This window comes from Anguilla rostrata, chromosome 5, assembly GCF_018555375.3.
Source record: "Anguilla rostrata isolate EN2019 chromosome 5, ASM1855537v3, whole genome shotgun sequence".
In the NCBI taxonomy this organism is placed as follows: Eukaryota; Metazoa; Chordata; class Actinopteri; order Anguilliformes; family Anguillidae; genus Anguilla; species Anguilla rostrata.
Genome location: NC_057937.1, coordinates 5893359 through 5908597, shown reverse-complemented (window position 1 = coordinate 5908597; position 15239 = coordinate 5893359). Strand labels below are relative to the sequence as shown.

The 15239-nt window shown below is 46.5% G+C and overlaps 2 protein-coding genes across 2 annotated transcripts; both read right to left on the bottom strand.

Annotated features, from left to right (window-relative positions):
• Positions 1-1308: 1308 nt before the first annotated feature.
• On the bottom strand, positions 1309-11497 carry lrit3b (leucine-rich repeat, immunoglobulin-like and transmembrane domains 3b). The gene is given in 6 exon segments (XM_064337908.1): positions 1309-3836; positions 4627-4932; positions 7831-7996; positions 7998-8148; positions 8150-8204; positions 11485-11497. Coding segments are annotated over 6 exon segments (1731 nt in total). The 3' UTR covers positions 1309-2796.
• Positions 11498-12110: 613 nt separating this feature from the next.
• On the bottom strand, positions 12111-15140 carry LOC135254532 (homeodomain-interacting protein kinase 4-like). The gene is made up of 3 exons (XM_064334773.1): positions 13612-15140; positions 12550-13345; positions 12111-12397 (listed from the first exon to the last, which is right to left on the bottom strand). Exons 1-3 carry the CDS (start codon positions 14133-14135, stop codon positions 12200-12202), a joined length of 1518 nt encoding a protein of 505 aa, XP_064190843.1. The 5' UTR covers positions 14136-15140; the 3' UTR covers positions 12111-12199.
• Positions 15141-15239: the final 99 nt, after the last annotated feature.

Below are 15239 nucleotides of genomic sequence, written 5' to 3'. Positions count from 1 at the left end.
ACAATATAAATATAGATGTTGTTTGTTATATTATCTTAATTAGACTTATGTTTTGTTTGGCTTAGCACACCACTACAGTGTGGGCATTGTAGTGTGCACCTAAACAGCGTAAGTCAAGAAAAACCACAGATTAAAGGCAAGTATTTTGTAAAAAATCAACATGCAAGCAGTCCATCTTAGGTACGGCCTCTCGGTCAAGTGCTGCCGGATTTCCCTCCATCTGAACGCCTAATTGTATAATTGGATCAATTACGGGGCTAAACGAACTCAAGCAAAAACACGTTCTCCAGGTTCTCCGAATTTCCTCATTAAAAAAAAAAAAAACCCCTTGGCCAAACCGTTCGGCCACGTGACTCCGGGACAAAAAGGCTTTTTGCGCTCGTCCAGGTCTGGGATAGCTACCCGCTCCGCACTGCCAGGATTAAGGGATCATGCTATTATTACAAAGTAGTGCTAAAAGGGTTCAGCGCTCCGCGGCAAAGGCTACAGTCGCTGTCCAGCACCACGGTTCTGAAAAGCAGCAGATGCCGGACAGCCTAGATCATTCAATCAAGTGTTGTGCCACGGTATTGGCAAGGTATTTGCTCTCGATAAATTTATTTTATTTAATCAATCAAGTAAATATGTAGCTGAATAATCAATACTACCAACAGGGAGAACCTATTTGAGTCCATTGTACCTTGTGTTAGCTTTAATTTAATTTAATTTTTTTTCACCAGCCTATGTTGCATAGCTGTTAGCCATTTTGTGCTGTAATGTTCAAATCAGTTAGGGCAAAGAGGGAGGCCAAACAAATTAACTTGAAAGATGATCAAATGGACAGGCTGATAGTCATATTTGAGATTTTGCCAAAATGCCACAGAAACCCCTTCTCACTCTAAGCCTAGGAGAGCCACAGGGTCACTGGCTTTTGTTTGCACCTTAAAACCCAAGAACCAGTTCAGATTCCAGAAACCACGCGAGGAGAATTAACTTCCTAATCAGCTGCATTCATTGACATGCAATATAATTAGGACAGTACACTCAATTTGAAGCTCTCCAACAACCTCGGAAAACTGAGGACCAGAGGCCCACTCCTTTCAGTCAACATGGTCGGACGTCTACAGATCTTTAAACTGAGATTAGGACCTTGGCTAAATGCCTAATCCAGGAGATTACTTATATTATAGCACAATGGACTCATGACCATTGCAGGCTTTCCAGTGCAATAGGTATGGATTATCACAGACCATTATCTATGGACTTTTCAATGACAGATTTGTCAGACTAGAAACAAGCAACAAAATTAAAAAATAAAATATGTGATACTTATAGTTTATGAAAAAGAAAGGTTTAATGAGCATTATAAATCCGTGTCTCGCACATTTACACATAAACAAAATCCATTCAACACGCAATGAAGTGATTAATGATATCACAGAAAATATTAAACTAATACACTATAAAATAATAAAAACATCAATCCAACCTAAATTTGTGAATCTGATCTAACCACATCTGTGAATGAATATGTTTGGCTAGGCTTTGAAATTTGCACCACTCTACGTTTGTTTTAATGAAAATTAAATTGTTTTTCTTTGTGATTGAGTTTGAGTAACTCGTGGATCAAAATCTAAATGAAGAACAGCCAATCGGAAGGCAGAAGAAACACAGTCAGTAAAAAAAAAAAACTGGAATTTATACATCACAGCAAAACAGTGGCACTTAGAACAGTGCAGTCAACCCTGTCGACAAATCATCTCTCCACCTCCCGGAAAGGAGAGGAGGTCATGCTATTATCAGCATCTCACAGTAACTGGGAGGGTCACGCAAAACCACCAGCATCAGCATTATCAGCATGAACATCATTGTACAACTGTATCACAAAGCCCATGTGTCGTCATATGGTATATACGGTAATATTCGAGGTTTTGTATATTTAACAGTGTCACTGCGAAATTGTCACTGAAATTGAAACATTTGAATTGAATTATTATTAGGTATACACATTTCTGTTACTTGCAAAATAATCCATAAATTGATTTTAAATAAAAGTGACTTCTACTACTACTACGAATAATAATAATAAGGCAATAATATGCTTGAATGATAAAAGTGGTTGAATAGAAAAATGAACAGTCCTTAATCATGAATTTCTCATGGCCAGTTAAGTTACCCTGAGCAACAGAATAATTATGACTCCAGTGTACTGGAAACGAGACACTTAAACCAAAAACCCAAACCCTTACAATGCCCCTCCCGACTGGCAAGTACTTTAGAAGAGCTGTAGCTGAGATTGGGACCTGAATCTGTCTCTCTGAGCTAACACACGTACCCACACCTGGAGCTGTGTCTCACAGGTACTCACACCTGGAGCTGTGTCTCACAGGTACTCACACCAGGAAATGTCACTCAGAGCTAACACAGGTACTCAGACCTGGAGCTGTGTGTCAGAGACCTGGAACCATCGCTCAGAGCTAACACAGGTGCTCAGACCTGGAACCATCACTGAGAGCTAACACAGGTGCTCAGACCTAGAAACATCGCTCAGAGTTAACACAGGTATTCACACCTGAAGCTGTGTCTCAGAGACCTGGAACCATCACTGAGAGCTAACACAGGTACTCAGACCTGAAACCACCACTCAGAGCTAGCACAGGTACACTGACCTGGAGCAGTCTGTTATGAGCTAACACAGGTACTCAGCTGTGTCTCAGAGACCTGGAACCAAAGCTCAGAGCTAATACAGGTACTCAGACCTGAAGCCATCGCTCAGAGCTAGCACAGGTATTCACACCTGAGGCAGTCTGTTAAGAGCTAACACAGGTACTCAGACCTGGAGCTGTCGCTCTTGTAGGTCATCTGGGAGTCAATGCTGGACCTGGAGAACAGCAGCATTCTCTCCGACTCCTGAGTCTGCCTCCGCGTCCACAGGTCATTGCCCGCATTTCCCATGGTCCTCTGCTTCAGAGACAGAGTCTCGAATTTGACGTAGGTGTCCTGGTCGTGGTTGGCGGGGCTGCCGCCCTTCTGGCAGCAGAGGCAGATGATCTTGTACAGCAGGAAGCCAATGAGGGGCAAGACCAGGGTGCAGGCCAGGCCGCTGATGACCAGGAGCGCCACATTGGGCCGCTCCTCCCCTTCCAAGGTGGAGAAGGTGACGCACTGGTCCTTGCGCGACTGCCCCCCTCTGGCGATCAGGCAGGCCATGTACTTCCTCCCGGACTTCAGCCCGGTGAGGACCAGCCTCCCGGAGGCAGCCGGGGCGGTGGCCGTCTGCTTGTCCTTCTCCTGGTAGGGGGAGTACACCACGGTCAGCTGGGCGTCGCCCCACGCCTTGTCCGCGGCCCACAGCAGCGCCACGCTCTCCGCCGTCGCCTCCGTCGCCCGGATGCCCCGGATGGCGGCCTTGGCGGGTCCCTCCGCCGTGGCGTTCCTCCCGCTGTCTGCCGCCACCGGCCTCCGGCCCGTGCGGCTCGGTTGTGGCCGGCCCGTCGGCACCCCCTGCTGGCCCTGCTTGGTGGGGACCGGTGGCAGGGTGGGGGTGGGGGTGGCCGCCGCCGGCGTCGCCGTGCTGGGGGGCGGCGCGGTCGCCGTTGCCGTTGCCGTTGCCGTGGCGACGGCGGTCACCAGGACGGAGTCGGTTGACGACTGGCTGGCCGCGGCGGATTGGCTGGATTCCTTCAGCTGGGGCGGGGTGGTGGAGCCCAAGCCCATGACCAACAGGGTGATGGACGCCTCGGATGTGCCCGCCACGTTTTTGGCTTTGCAGCGGTACCGCCCCGCGTCTCGGAACAGGACCCCGTTAAGACTGATGATGGACCACCGCCTGCCCTCTCCAGGGGTCTCCTCCACCACTTTGGGGAAAATTAATTTTTTTTTTTTTTTTAAAACAAGAAATAAAAAATAAAAAAAGAAAAAGAAATGTGACACCCGTGGGCAGCTTGTGATTGGCTGACAAGGTGAGGAGACACAGAGTGGCTCTCCAGTGGACCTACAGCAGTAAACATATGGGACGGGAACTATGTCCGAGCTTTTAAACGCATCTGATAATCAATAAAGCTTTACTGATTACTGACTAGGCTCACTTAAAGGGATGTGCAGAATTACGTATGTAAGGACAAAGGACTGGGGCCGTTTCACAAAAAGAACGTCATTCACCAGACGTTTCTGTATACAGTACTCCACAAAGGGATTTCTAACGCAATTCAAAGTCTCGCTGAGTTTCAGCAAGGCCACGCAGAGACATTTTGAGGGGCAGGTGCTCAAAGTAAAGAAAGGGACACATCAACCTATAGGAACTGTTTTACAACCCCCAAGTTATGGTAAAGAATATATTTGACCAAAATAAATAAATGAAAATGAATGATGGCAACAATAACAATACCCATATGTTATTATTTGTATCAAATCAAAGGGGCACATTGGTCACTTGGGGCAAAAGGGGCAGGTACTCAGGTACCGAGAGCCCCCCCCTCTCTCCACATGTCTGGGTGAAAGTGATCCAAAACAGAACCCAAAGGGGTGCTTTGACCCCCCCCCCCCCCCCGCCCCATCTCCTTCAAGGCTTTCAGTGTGAACCCCCCCCATGACTTTCTGTGTGAGACTCCGACCCCCCCCAACTCCCCCTTTTCCTAATGGCAGTACCTGTGCCGTTGATGGGCGGGCCGTCGATCTTGGTCCAGGCGAGGGTGGGGGTGGGGTAGCCGGTGGCGTCGCAGCGCAGCAGGACGTTGCTGCCCAGGTCGGAGGTGACCTTGGTGGCGGAGGTCATGACCGTGGGCTTGAGGCACTGGTCCAGCTCGGCCAGCTGGAAGGGCACGCCCGCGAGGTTCTCCGGCCCGCTGCAGACCAGCAGCTGGTCCAGGAGCACCACCGACGGCTCCGCCATCTTGGACAGCTCCATCAGCTTGGAGATCCGACAGTCGCAGAACCAGGGGTTGTCCTGAACGCCTGGGAGGTGGGCGGGTCAACGGTCATACATTAACCATGAAGCGATGAAGACAGTAGCCAATGAGAGGGCATCAAATCTTAGATCTCCCTCATCAACTGACTTTCTTCCAACAAATTCAAATGAACGAACTTGCCCTCCGACCAAAAAAGACGTGAAAACTGGACGTTAAAATTGACATAGAAGGAACTGCATAATTTGTTTTTTTACAGAGGTGTGTCTTCTGAAAATTACCCATGGAATTCTTTTTTTTTCCCCAATATTTCCGTTGACAGCATAGATGTGTAGCCACTGCTGTGTTGAAACTATTGTCACAAGTAGCACGTTTAGCCTTTTCTGGGGTTTTTTAAGTCAAGGGCCCAAGGGTCAAACCCAATAAACCTGCCAATCTCTTAATGTTTACATAACATTTAAGTGTCAAAATAATACATTATTTCTAGTCCTCTTGACATAATGCTAGCACGTACATTTACTGCTTTTGGAGAAAAGTCCTACTTACCAAAACACACTTGTTGTCAGTTGCAAAGACATCAAAATGTTGTTTTTGTCTTGTTTGTTTATTTGTTTGTTTTAGCTCGATGTACCGGGTACTTCATCATCCTCTTAAAATGTCTCCTTGACATTACTGAAGTTCATGAAAAAGCAATGACAGATTGGAGAGATGCCGCATGTAGGCTACGATTAATCCGTTTCAGGAGCGACTGTGTCTACTTCTGCCCTCTCTACCGACTTTCCCACTCGGTTTCTTTTTCCACCCGTAGACCTAACAGTTTTAAAGAACGCTTTAAATGGACACACCTTGCAACCGTAGGAAACGTTGTCTTTTGTTTAATCTTTTTCGGTTTAAAGCGCCCAACAGTTTGTTTGCCAATTTTCCACATAAAACAATAGGCCTAGGTGAACGTGAACTGAGGTATACTGCTATACGTCACCACGTAGCCTAACCTGTGGATTGGCGGACAGTCCATTGGGAGAAAGAGAGGGGGGCGTATGGTAATACAGTATCTTAAATAATATATTGTAATGACTAAAAATATTTTGGAAAACATTTCCCCCCTAGAAGATTTTATTTTAATTTTACGTAACCTCAGCTACTGGTTGTCACTTTCAATTGTAATTCATGTGTGTGACTACGGAAATTTCATTTCTGGACATGAGATGTGCGCACGTAAGTGAAATATCTCGACTACGTCAAAAAAGAAAGATTTCTGTTCTTTTCATGATAGACCTGTTACTTTTCCCAGAAAAATAAGCAATTTGTAAAAAGAATTCCTTGCTTAGCAGTGTTTTGTATTAGCCTGTGTTATATTTTAAAGGAAAAATCGCTTTCTCTTTTTAAAGTCACACAGATTGCTGCCACATTTGCGTGCTGTAACTGGAGCAGCCGATGAAGACGCTAATCAGTTTGAAATGCGAGAAAGATCAGCGCTTCGTCTACACCTTTGGCACGAGGCCTGTCAGGGACTTGGCCTACAGCGTCACAAACGCAGGTGGCAGCAGATTCCTACTACAGCTAGGCAAATCCGGATAATCCAGCGCCCCAAGCAAGGAAGCCGTCCCACCACAACATGGAACCGAAAAAAACTACAGCAAAATAAATAAATAAAAACAAGAAAAACAGAGGTGTTAGCTTAGGCTGGGGAGCTGAAAATATCGTGGAGTAGCGGTTATGCGCATTAGTCATACGACAGCAATAAAGATGCCGTTTCTCTGTCTCCATTCCAAATCTCCAGATCTCCGGATTTCATTTTGGAATTACGATTCCACTACCCAGTGGGCTATTTAAAGCAGAATCAATTTCCAGGTGGCAGTACTGCCATTGTACCCTTGAGCTAGGTGAACTAAAAAAATGAATCATTGGATTTACTCAAAATTATGGACAGTGGTTGCACACTGTATTAGTCTACTTAATCAGTTGAAATCATATAGGACTGCTCATCAGCCATTTTGTACTGGAAAGTTTTACAAGCTTTGTCCTCAGACTTTCTTTCTGCTGGCGTGATGATATTTCCTGTGCTGTGAAATGATGGCAGACAAGGGCATAATTTATGAAGGGGACAGGGGAAAGGGGACCCAGCCCTAAATCCCTCCGTGCCCCCAACATTACAAAACAAGCCAAATAACCTCCCTCAATGATATAATGATGATGAGAAAAAGAATTTCATATAATAAAGATGGGGATTTCAGTGTTGGATATCGAACTGACAGTAGTGAGATATCCCCCTCTGCACAGCTGTTCTTTAAAAGTTTTCTATGACACCCTGACCCCTAGAGTACTGCAGTTCTCAACCACCCCCAATATTTCTCAGGTAGATCTAACAGGATTTCCACTACAGAAGTATTTGTCCACATCAAGTAGACAATGATTCCAATCGCAGATTATAATATCATCACTTCCCTGACAGGGAGAGCCTGGCCTCCTTTGAGGTCTGGGGTCTGAGGTTTTGCACCAGCTGGAAGTTGCAGTTGGGGGAAGGATTTCCCATGAGCCTCTAGGGCCCGGGCTAATCTGTGACCCCACCGCTTCTTCTTTTTTTTTTAGTGCCGAAATCCTCTGCTAATCTATTCAGAACAGGTTCCGCCATCAGTCCGCGAGCGCTCCGCCACGCCCCGTCCAGGAGAAATCTGTCAAGGAACCGCCGGAACCTGAGTGGAACCCATACCCATACCACTGTGCTGAATTATGACACACACACCCACACACACACATGCCCACGCACATGCGCACACGCACACGCACCCACGCACACACACACACACCACACACACACTTTGCGACAGCAGCCACACCTCCATCAGCTCATCTACACCTAACCACAAATAAAGTCAGCCGAACAGAGCCCTCATCAGTCAGTCTGACACACCTTACCAGATAGCAGCGGGAGTCCGCCCTGGAAGGCATAGTCCCAGCACCACCCTCTGCGAGTAGCTGGCGCTCCGGACCGCCCCGGAGAAGGGGGGCCATATGTCCATGAGGTCGGAGGGCAGGGTGGTCAGCTTGTTGCTGGAGAGGTCCAGGTGTGAGTGCGCAGGTCCAGGCGGACTCCCGGGGACGAGGGAGCGGTTCGTGCAGGTCCAGCGTCGCGCAGGCTCTCCGCAGCGACTCCCAGGGGAAGAGCGACAGCACGTTCCCGTCGAGCCGGAGCTCGCGCAGGCCCTTCAGGTTGTAGAAGCTTCCGGCGTCCACGGTCGTCACCGAGTTGTAGGTGACCCCGAGGGCGTCTCTCCGCCAGTTTGTACGTGAACGCCTGGGTGGGGATGCCGAATGTCCGGTCTTCCACACGACGTTTGGCGGGCCCAGGGGTATTGTGGGGTATAGGACTGGGGCGATGTACGCATGCATTGTTGACAGGGTTTAGTTTTTTTTAACGAAAGGACGAATCGCCATGCTATTTTTGGACACAGAGTACAAATAATTTTCAGGAAAGACACCGGCGGTATCAAGATCGCACAGCAAACTCATCATGATATTGAGCAAACAAAATAAATTCAAAGAAAAACCCACCGGCTGCTTCGACTGGCTCGTATGATAACCAATACATCACGCTATGCTACATGGCATGACATTCACTTACCTGATGCCCTTATATAGAGCGACTTACATACCAAAGCACATAAGTGCATTAGATCGGTTTACAAGGCCTGCAGTTACTATAACGCCGCACAGGTAACGCCGTTTGAGCCAGACAACACAACAGGAAGCGCGAGAATCAACTGCGCTGTTGCGCATTCAGCTTTCCTGTAGATAAAAATCAGCTGACTAGTTAACGTGTGCGACATGAATATTTAGGAGAATATTTAGTAGGTGACTGCTAAATCGGTTAATGACGAATGCCCCAGAAGAAAAGCGGTGATGTATCACCTGTTTATTTACCCGGCGGTTGGTTTTCCGCGTGATATTTTTGTTGCCAATATACTTGCAGGTCATTCTAAAAAGCCCAAAAGCCAATCAAATAAAATAGAAATGAATTCACCCAGCACTGTAATCTAGTCATACTTTTAAAATGTTTGAGATTTTACAGAACGTTTGTCTTATACTGTTGTCATTAAGGCTTGTTTTGATTACTTCTAAACTTGAAGCATCAAGAATATGAAAATGAAATGTTTATGAGAACCCCTGGGAAAAAATACAGGCTAAACAAATGTTTGTTTACAATGAAAGCGTCTCATCCGGTTGTTAAAAAATACGGATTATCACCAGCTATTTTTGACACAGCCACAAAACAGGTGTTGCTGTTTCTTCTAATATAATGTTGTTATGCCAGATTAGAGCTGGTGTGCTCTTAACGCAACATGGTCGTATGGTACTGTAAACACGTAGTCCGCGCGCGTACCGTGTCTGGTACCACCACAACTGCGACTACTGGTAACATAACGGGAAATGATTATATCACAATGTTAATCTATCCTAAATCCTGTCATCACAATCCATACAGTAGTAGCTAGTTCTGTGATCACGTTAAAACTATGGACAAAAGTACGTTTGAGAAACAAGGAAAAGACTCACAGTTAGAAGAAGACGTAATATTCAGTAAAAATATATATATATTTTTTTAAGTCAAAAAGAAGTAGCCTACCTGCTCCCCGTCCCGTCGCTCCGACTGTGTAAAACGCAGGTGCACTGCGAGGGGCAAAAGCAGTGTACTACGCGCAGACAGCACAGTAATACATAAAGAAGGCGATACATAATTCAGAAAACAGGCCGGTAACGACCGCAGTTCATCGGGAGCGCAAAAGTATCATTAGAAAAAACAGAAGAATGCGTTATCCCGTACAAACAGAGTTCCGCCATGGAAGATGCAGCACAGATTAGCCGGGATTATGGAGTTGAGTGCTGGCAGGACATGCAGTGTTAGGAATTAACCCTTCGGCTCTCGGCACATTTACCAACACCAAAGCTAGAGCGATCGTGCACCCTGATGGGAGGAACAGAGATACGTCCACTAGGTGCCGCTATATACCTATATTACAGTGGTATTCGCTCTGGCTTTGCAGAACCACAAGGTGGCGGGTTCATATTTATTTATTTTTCTACCTTGAAATCACCAAAAATTCTGAATCTTTTTCACAAGGCAGGCTTACTGAGTTAGTTGGACAGATGCACTGAGTAAAACCCGGAACCCTCCAAAATGTGGAACATGGACAAAACTAAAAAAGAGTTGTTCCGGGTTTTACTCAGCGCAGTTATCCAGCTCAGCAATCCTGCTTCATGAAATACCCCGTGGGTGATGTCAACTAAGTCTTGAGTAGCAACGAAACAATCCTTGTAATTTTACCAATTACAAAGCAATGGCCACTGTAACGAAGTTACCTTTGAAATACTTTGTGTCAAAAATTAGATTGCTTTCCACAAATCAGGCACATTTTGAAACATCTACTGAACATCCTTGAGAACATCAAAAGTGTCCACCATTAACAGTTATTTCACCTGCACAATTTTGGCACAAATCAGCATGCCAGCCATACCAAGACGGCCACAAGTTTCAAAACAATCAGCTGGATATACCTATGCCATCCCATCACTGTCCATTAGTGATGTAACGGCAATTCAATTCACTAAATTTCTCTGTTGCAGATAAGTCCTTCATTATCCATCTTCACAAAAATCTGTTTAAACCCAGGAAGGAAAAAAAAAAAGTAAAATGCAGCCACTGCATAAGATTCATGCTGCAAAAATCCATGGAAACCAGCACACCTGCAAACAGCCATGAACACAGGTGAACACTTTCTGCTGAAAAGTCAAAGGGCAACCGTCTTACACGAGACCCTTTTCTGACCCCAGAGGTTACACGTCGCACCCCTACAACATTGTCACAGTTAATATTTTGTGCATTTGCAAATCTTAAATGGGACAGAGGGGCCTTTATTGATGTTGTGTTGTGTAACATTGAAGTCAGGAAACAGGTGGGAGCTCTGGAAGGTTTTTATTCTTGCTTTGACATGCAAAATGTAAAGAACTTAGCTTATCCAACCCAAAAAATAATATAAAGACAGTGACTCATTAAAAAGAGTACCATAGTAGTGCAGGTTACATGTCTAAACCCATTTATTTTCTAATAATCTTCTCTCATAACTGAAAGAGGTCTGTTGTCACAGTCAAATTACATTTAATTTGTATAGCTTGTTGTTTTTGCACACAGAGAGTCACAAAGATTCTCTGTGGGGAACTGGAGCCCTCTAGACTGCGCTGTTTGTGGATCTCAGCCCCCTGGTAGCCCATCTGCCAGGCCCATATTCATGCTCAAGATCACCAAACCTGCTCGGACGGCTTTCTGAATATGGACCAGGGCTGTCATCCATCTTCATAAATTGATGCTGCAAAGGATTTTAAGGAACAACGGGTCTTAGAAGTGAGATCAAGGAATTATGACTTGCATTTGGCTGAGATGTACATTAACAGCATTCAGTGAAACTGAAATAGCCTATTTCTATTGGCCTTGTGCACCACACGTTTTGTCAGCACATAACTATAGATGTCTTATTATGACCAAATGTCAAAGACTTCAGCACAATTTATTTTGCAACAATTCAAGTCACATGATTTCTCTCCTCACCACTTTTCTCCATCGCAGTCCAGGAGTGGTGACCCGAATTCTTATTGCCACGGCAACCACCAAAGAGGGCGCGATATCGAATCTCCACGACCGCTTTCTGCCCATGCTCGGTGGTGTGCCTCCTGTGTGAGTGGGAGGGACAGACAGGGTGGAAACTTGGGTTCAGCATCTGTACAGTAACGACCATGGCTATGGACTGCTCTAATATAGCCCGACTTACCGTGCCTATCGTAGCTGACCTCCGCTACCCTTCTCGACTGTGGACCCCAGTGCCCTGGTAGCCCTGCTGGAAAAACTCATGAGCCCATATTCATTAGTCATCTGACCTGGGACCAGTTTTAGCCCATCAATGGCTGAGGTTATGGGATGAGGTTATAAGAGGTTGGATAATTTTTGGATAATTTTTTTTTTATCTCCTAAAACCCCACACACGCACATGCACACCGATAATACTCATCAATTGCAAAACAGCAGATGTGTGGACAGATGCTCGGACGCAGCAAGCAAACGTACTTACCAAATCTCTCTTGGCCTGGGGCGTTACTATTGGCATCCTAACTTCACTTCCCTCACCAAGTAACAGGAATGAGTGGTTAATTCAGCTACATTTAGCTGAGGGGTTTTTTTTTTTTTCGCAACAAAGGAAGGCCAGAGCCATGACAACCTCACCACACCATCTTCTGGTGTTTCCCGTGCTCTCCGCCTCCCCAAAACCCTACAGGCTGCTGTTGCTGCCCGGAGTGGAGGCGGACTTCTTGCCCCGGCATCCCGAGAAGCGGGTCCGCAGCCACTTCAGGAAGCCCCTCTTTTTGGGGGGCCCCTCGGGGGCGGCCGGAGCGCCGCCGCTGTCCTCAGTGCTGCTCTCCTCGGACTCGAAGGCTGAACTGCTGCTCGAGGCCTCCGGGCTTTGCTGCTGTAGTGGGTACAAAAAGTCTTGTAATTTGACAACAAATGTATATAACCCCCCACTAGCAGTATCCACGTCACCTTTGCATTATGGGACAACATTTAAGACGAGCTCTATTCATTTCTTTCACAGGACCTCCAGACATTTTCCAGACTCACCTCCGTCGTCACGGGGTTTCGGGCCGGCTGGCCTCCGCGGGCGGCAGAGCTGGGACCCTCCGGGGGGTCTACGTTGACCTGAGAGGTCGCAGGCTGCCTCTTGCGCCGGCGTGAGAAGAGGCGCGAGAAGAACGAGCGCAGCGACCGTCTCACGGAGCGCCTCCTCTTCTTCGGGACCTCGGGGTCGCCCTCCTCAGAGGAGGAGTCGCAATTCCACGCCCGGTCCTGGGGCGGACACACGCCTGCCTCCCTGTACGCCTGCAGCGAGGACTGCGCGAGGGGCTTTGCGCGCCCGCTGAGGTGTTTCAGGGTCAGGAAAGGGTGCCGCAGGGCCTGGTTGGGGCCGACCCTCTGCTCCGGCTCGAGGACCAGCATCCGGTCGAGCAGGTCCACCAGGCTCCTGCGGTCATCCAGCTCTGCAAAATCCTGCTCTTCTGAGCCGTGTTCTAGTTCCTCCATGTTTTGCAGCAGGTCCAGGTTGGCTGGCGCATAACCCCTCAAGCTCTGGGTCCCTGAGAACAGCTGCCTGACATTGTATGGCTTCAGCTGCCAGCCATATACCCCCTTGCTGGTTTCCACCCAATCAAAAAACGTCTTTGTTTTGATGCCCGAGCTCAGCATTGCGGCAGAGGGCATTCCCCGGGTGCCAAAGATGCTGTGGGCCAGCTCCAGCTCACACAGCGAGGGGAACACCATGCGGCCAATTGCCATTTCCCCCATCACGCAGCCCAGAGACCACATGTCGATCTTCGGGTTGCACGGACAGGCCAGGAGGACCTCGGGAGCTCGAACAAATCTGAAACGAGGCAACAATTGCACAGGTAAAAAAGTAATTAATTAAGTGCAATGGTTAGCCATTGAGACTTTGTAGCGTAACCTGTAGCAATAATTTGGAATCTAGGACAGGGTATCCTATAGCTTCTTGCTAATTCTGTCATGAAGGTTTTGTTTCCTAGCCAGTGAAACTGGGCCAGTGAAACTTTAAAAACTTATACTGGCCTACATTGTAGCCACCAGTCAACCAACCAATTCAATCTGATGTTGGGAAAAGTGTCTGCTAACCTGGGCTGAATGTATGGCGTCCACATTTTAGCCAGCTCGTTTGCGGTCATGGCGGAGCCAAAGTCAGCCAGCTTCACTCGGAAAGGCTGGCGGCCATGGTTAACGAGCAGGATGTTCTCCTGCTTGATGTCAGTATGGACGATCCCCATGTCCTCCAGTTTGGCCAGCGCAATGAGCAGCTGCAGAACAATCGTCCGGACGTCCCGGATTTCAAACCTTTTCAGCGCGTTCGTCTTCTGATAATTATTCAGGTTCTGTTCCAGTGCCTCTTCCACTATGTAAAAGAAAAAATCGTCCGAAAAACCTTCATAGAAGCGTACAATGTGGTGGTTGTACGCGTTATGGGCCGTGAGAGCAGATAGAAGTCGTGCTTCTCGGATGGCCATCCGACTGTTCACGTGGAACAGTCTCTTCACTGCAACGATTTTCTTGTCGCTTTGCCGCTGGTAAGTCGCGACCGTGCCGAACATTCCATAGCCTAAATCGTCCGTGTAGTCGTACTGTTCGGATTCAGAAGATATCATGTTGAACGCTTGGTTCTTTCGCTGAATACGTAAGACCTTGTACAACCTTAGTATGGCGAAGAACTGACTTTACTTGTTTGGTGTGGAAATTTATATATGATATATCTAAACTTTGATGACGTGACAGAGGGTCAGAAATATTCTTTCGTGTAGATACATTGACTACTTTGACGTCACAAGCTGGTGATCATAAATGTGCATGGTAGTAGCCTACACAGTGGAAGGTATGAATGGGCTACATCTTATCGGAATCATTTTGAAAAACGTCATTCATAAATGGATCTTGATGAAAACAAAAACTATGGACCACTTCATGCCCCCTAGGTTTATCAAACCCAGAATATAAATTACATTGAAATGGTTTCATCTGAATATCAAGTAAGTCAAATCAGTTTATATGTTCTCAACTATGAATTGTGCCTGGGATTAAAGTGCCACGATAGACTAAATGTTGGTAGGCTATAGGCTACCGATTAGCTACCTACTGTCAGAAAATTACGTTGGCAAAGTGTACCGTTTTAAAGTAATTATAGGCAACTGATGAAATTAAATGAACACAATCCCCGACGCTTCGATAATTGATTTTTTCATAGTGATCGGTAAGTGATCTTAATTAAACGAATCCAGTTTTGTTTACGATCGTTTGCATAAACACTGGAGATTCACACAGCTTTCTAGTGTTCAGCAAATAGCGACTGATTTTCGTAAATCTCCACCCCGGCCCTAAACTGGCTACTGCGGTCAATCTATCTAATCTTTGGAAAAAACTATGTGTATTTCAGGTAAATTGGTTGTATCAATTGTCTTATTTGTTGTTTTACTTCATTTGTTATGAGTGTGAATCATTGGCGTTGTATCTCCCTGACTGCAAACCGAATTTCCCCATAGTGGGACAATAAAGATATATGGAATATGGAATCTGTTTAGCGTCTTTCCAGCTTTACTACTGGTCTGATCTGTAATGTGTTGGAAATATTCATATCAAGCAAAATGTGTACCCACAATGAGTCATCTTTAAGATCACGCGCGCGTTCATGTGTCTGATGTCTGTGGCGCGCAATGGGTGTATTCTGCTTTCGCTGTGTGAAATAACAGTCGGACTCC

Coding starts and splice junctions, on each gene's coding strand:
- LOC135254532 (XM_064334773.1), bottom strand. CDS start 14,135: ATGATATCTTCTGAATCCGAACAGTACGACTACACGGACGATTTAGGC. Junction 13,346..13,611: donor ACGCCATACATTCAGCCCAG/GTTAGCAGACAC, acceptor GCCTCGTTTCAG/ATTTGTTCGAGCTCCCGAGG. Junction 12,398..12,549: donor GAAACCCCGTGACGACGGAG/GTGAGTCTGGAA, acceptor TACCCACTACAG/CAGCAAAGCCCGGAGGCCTC.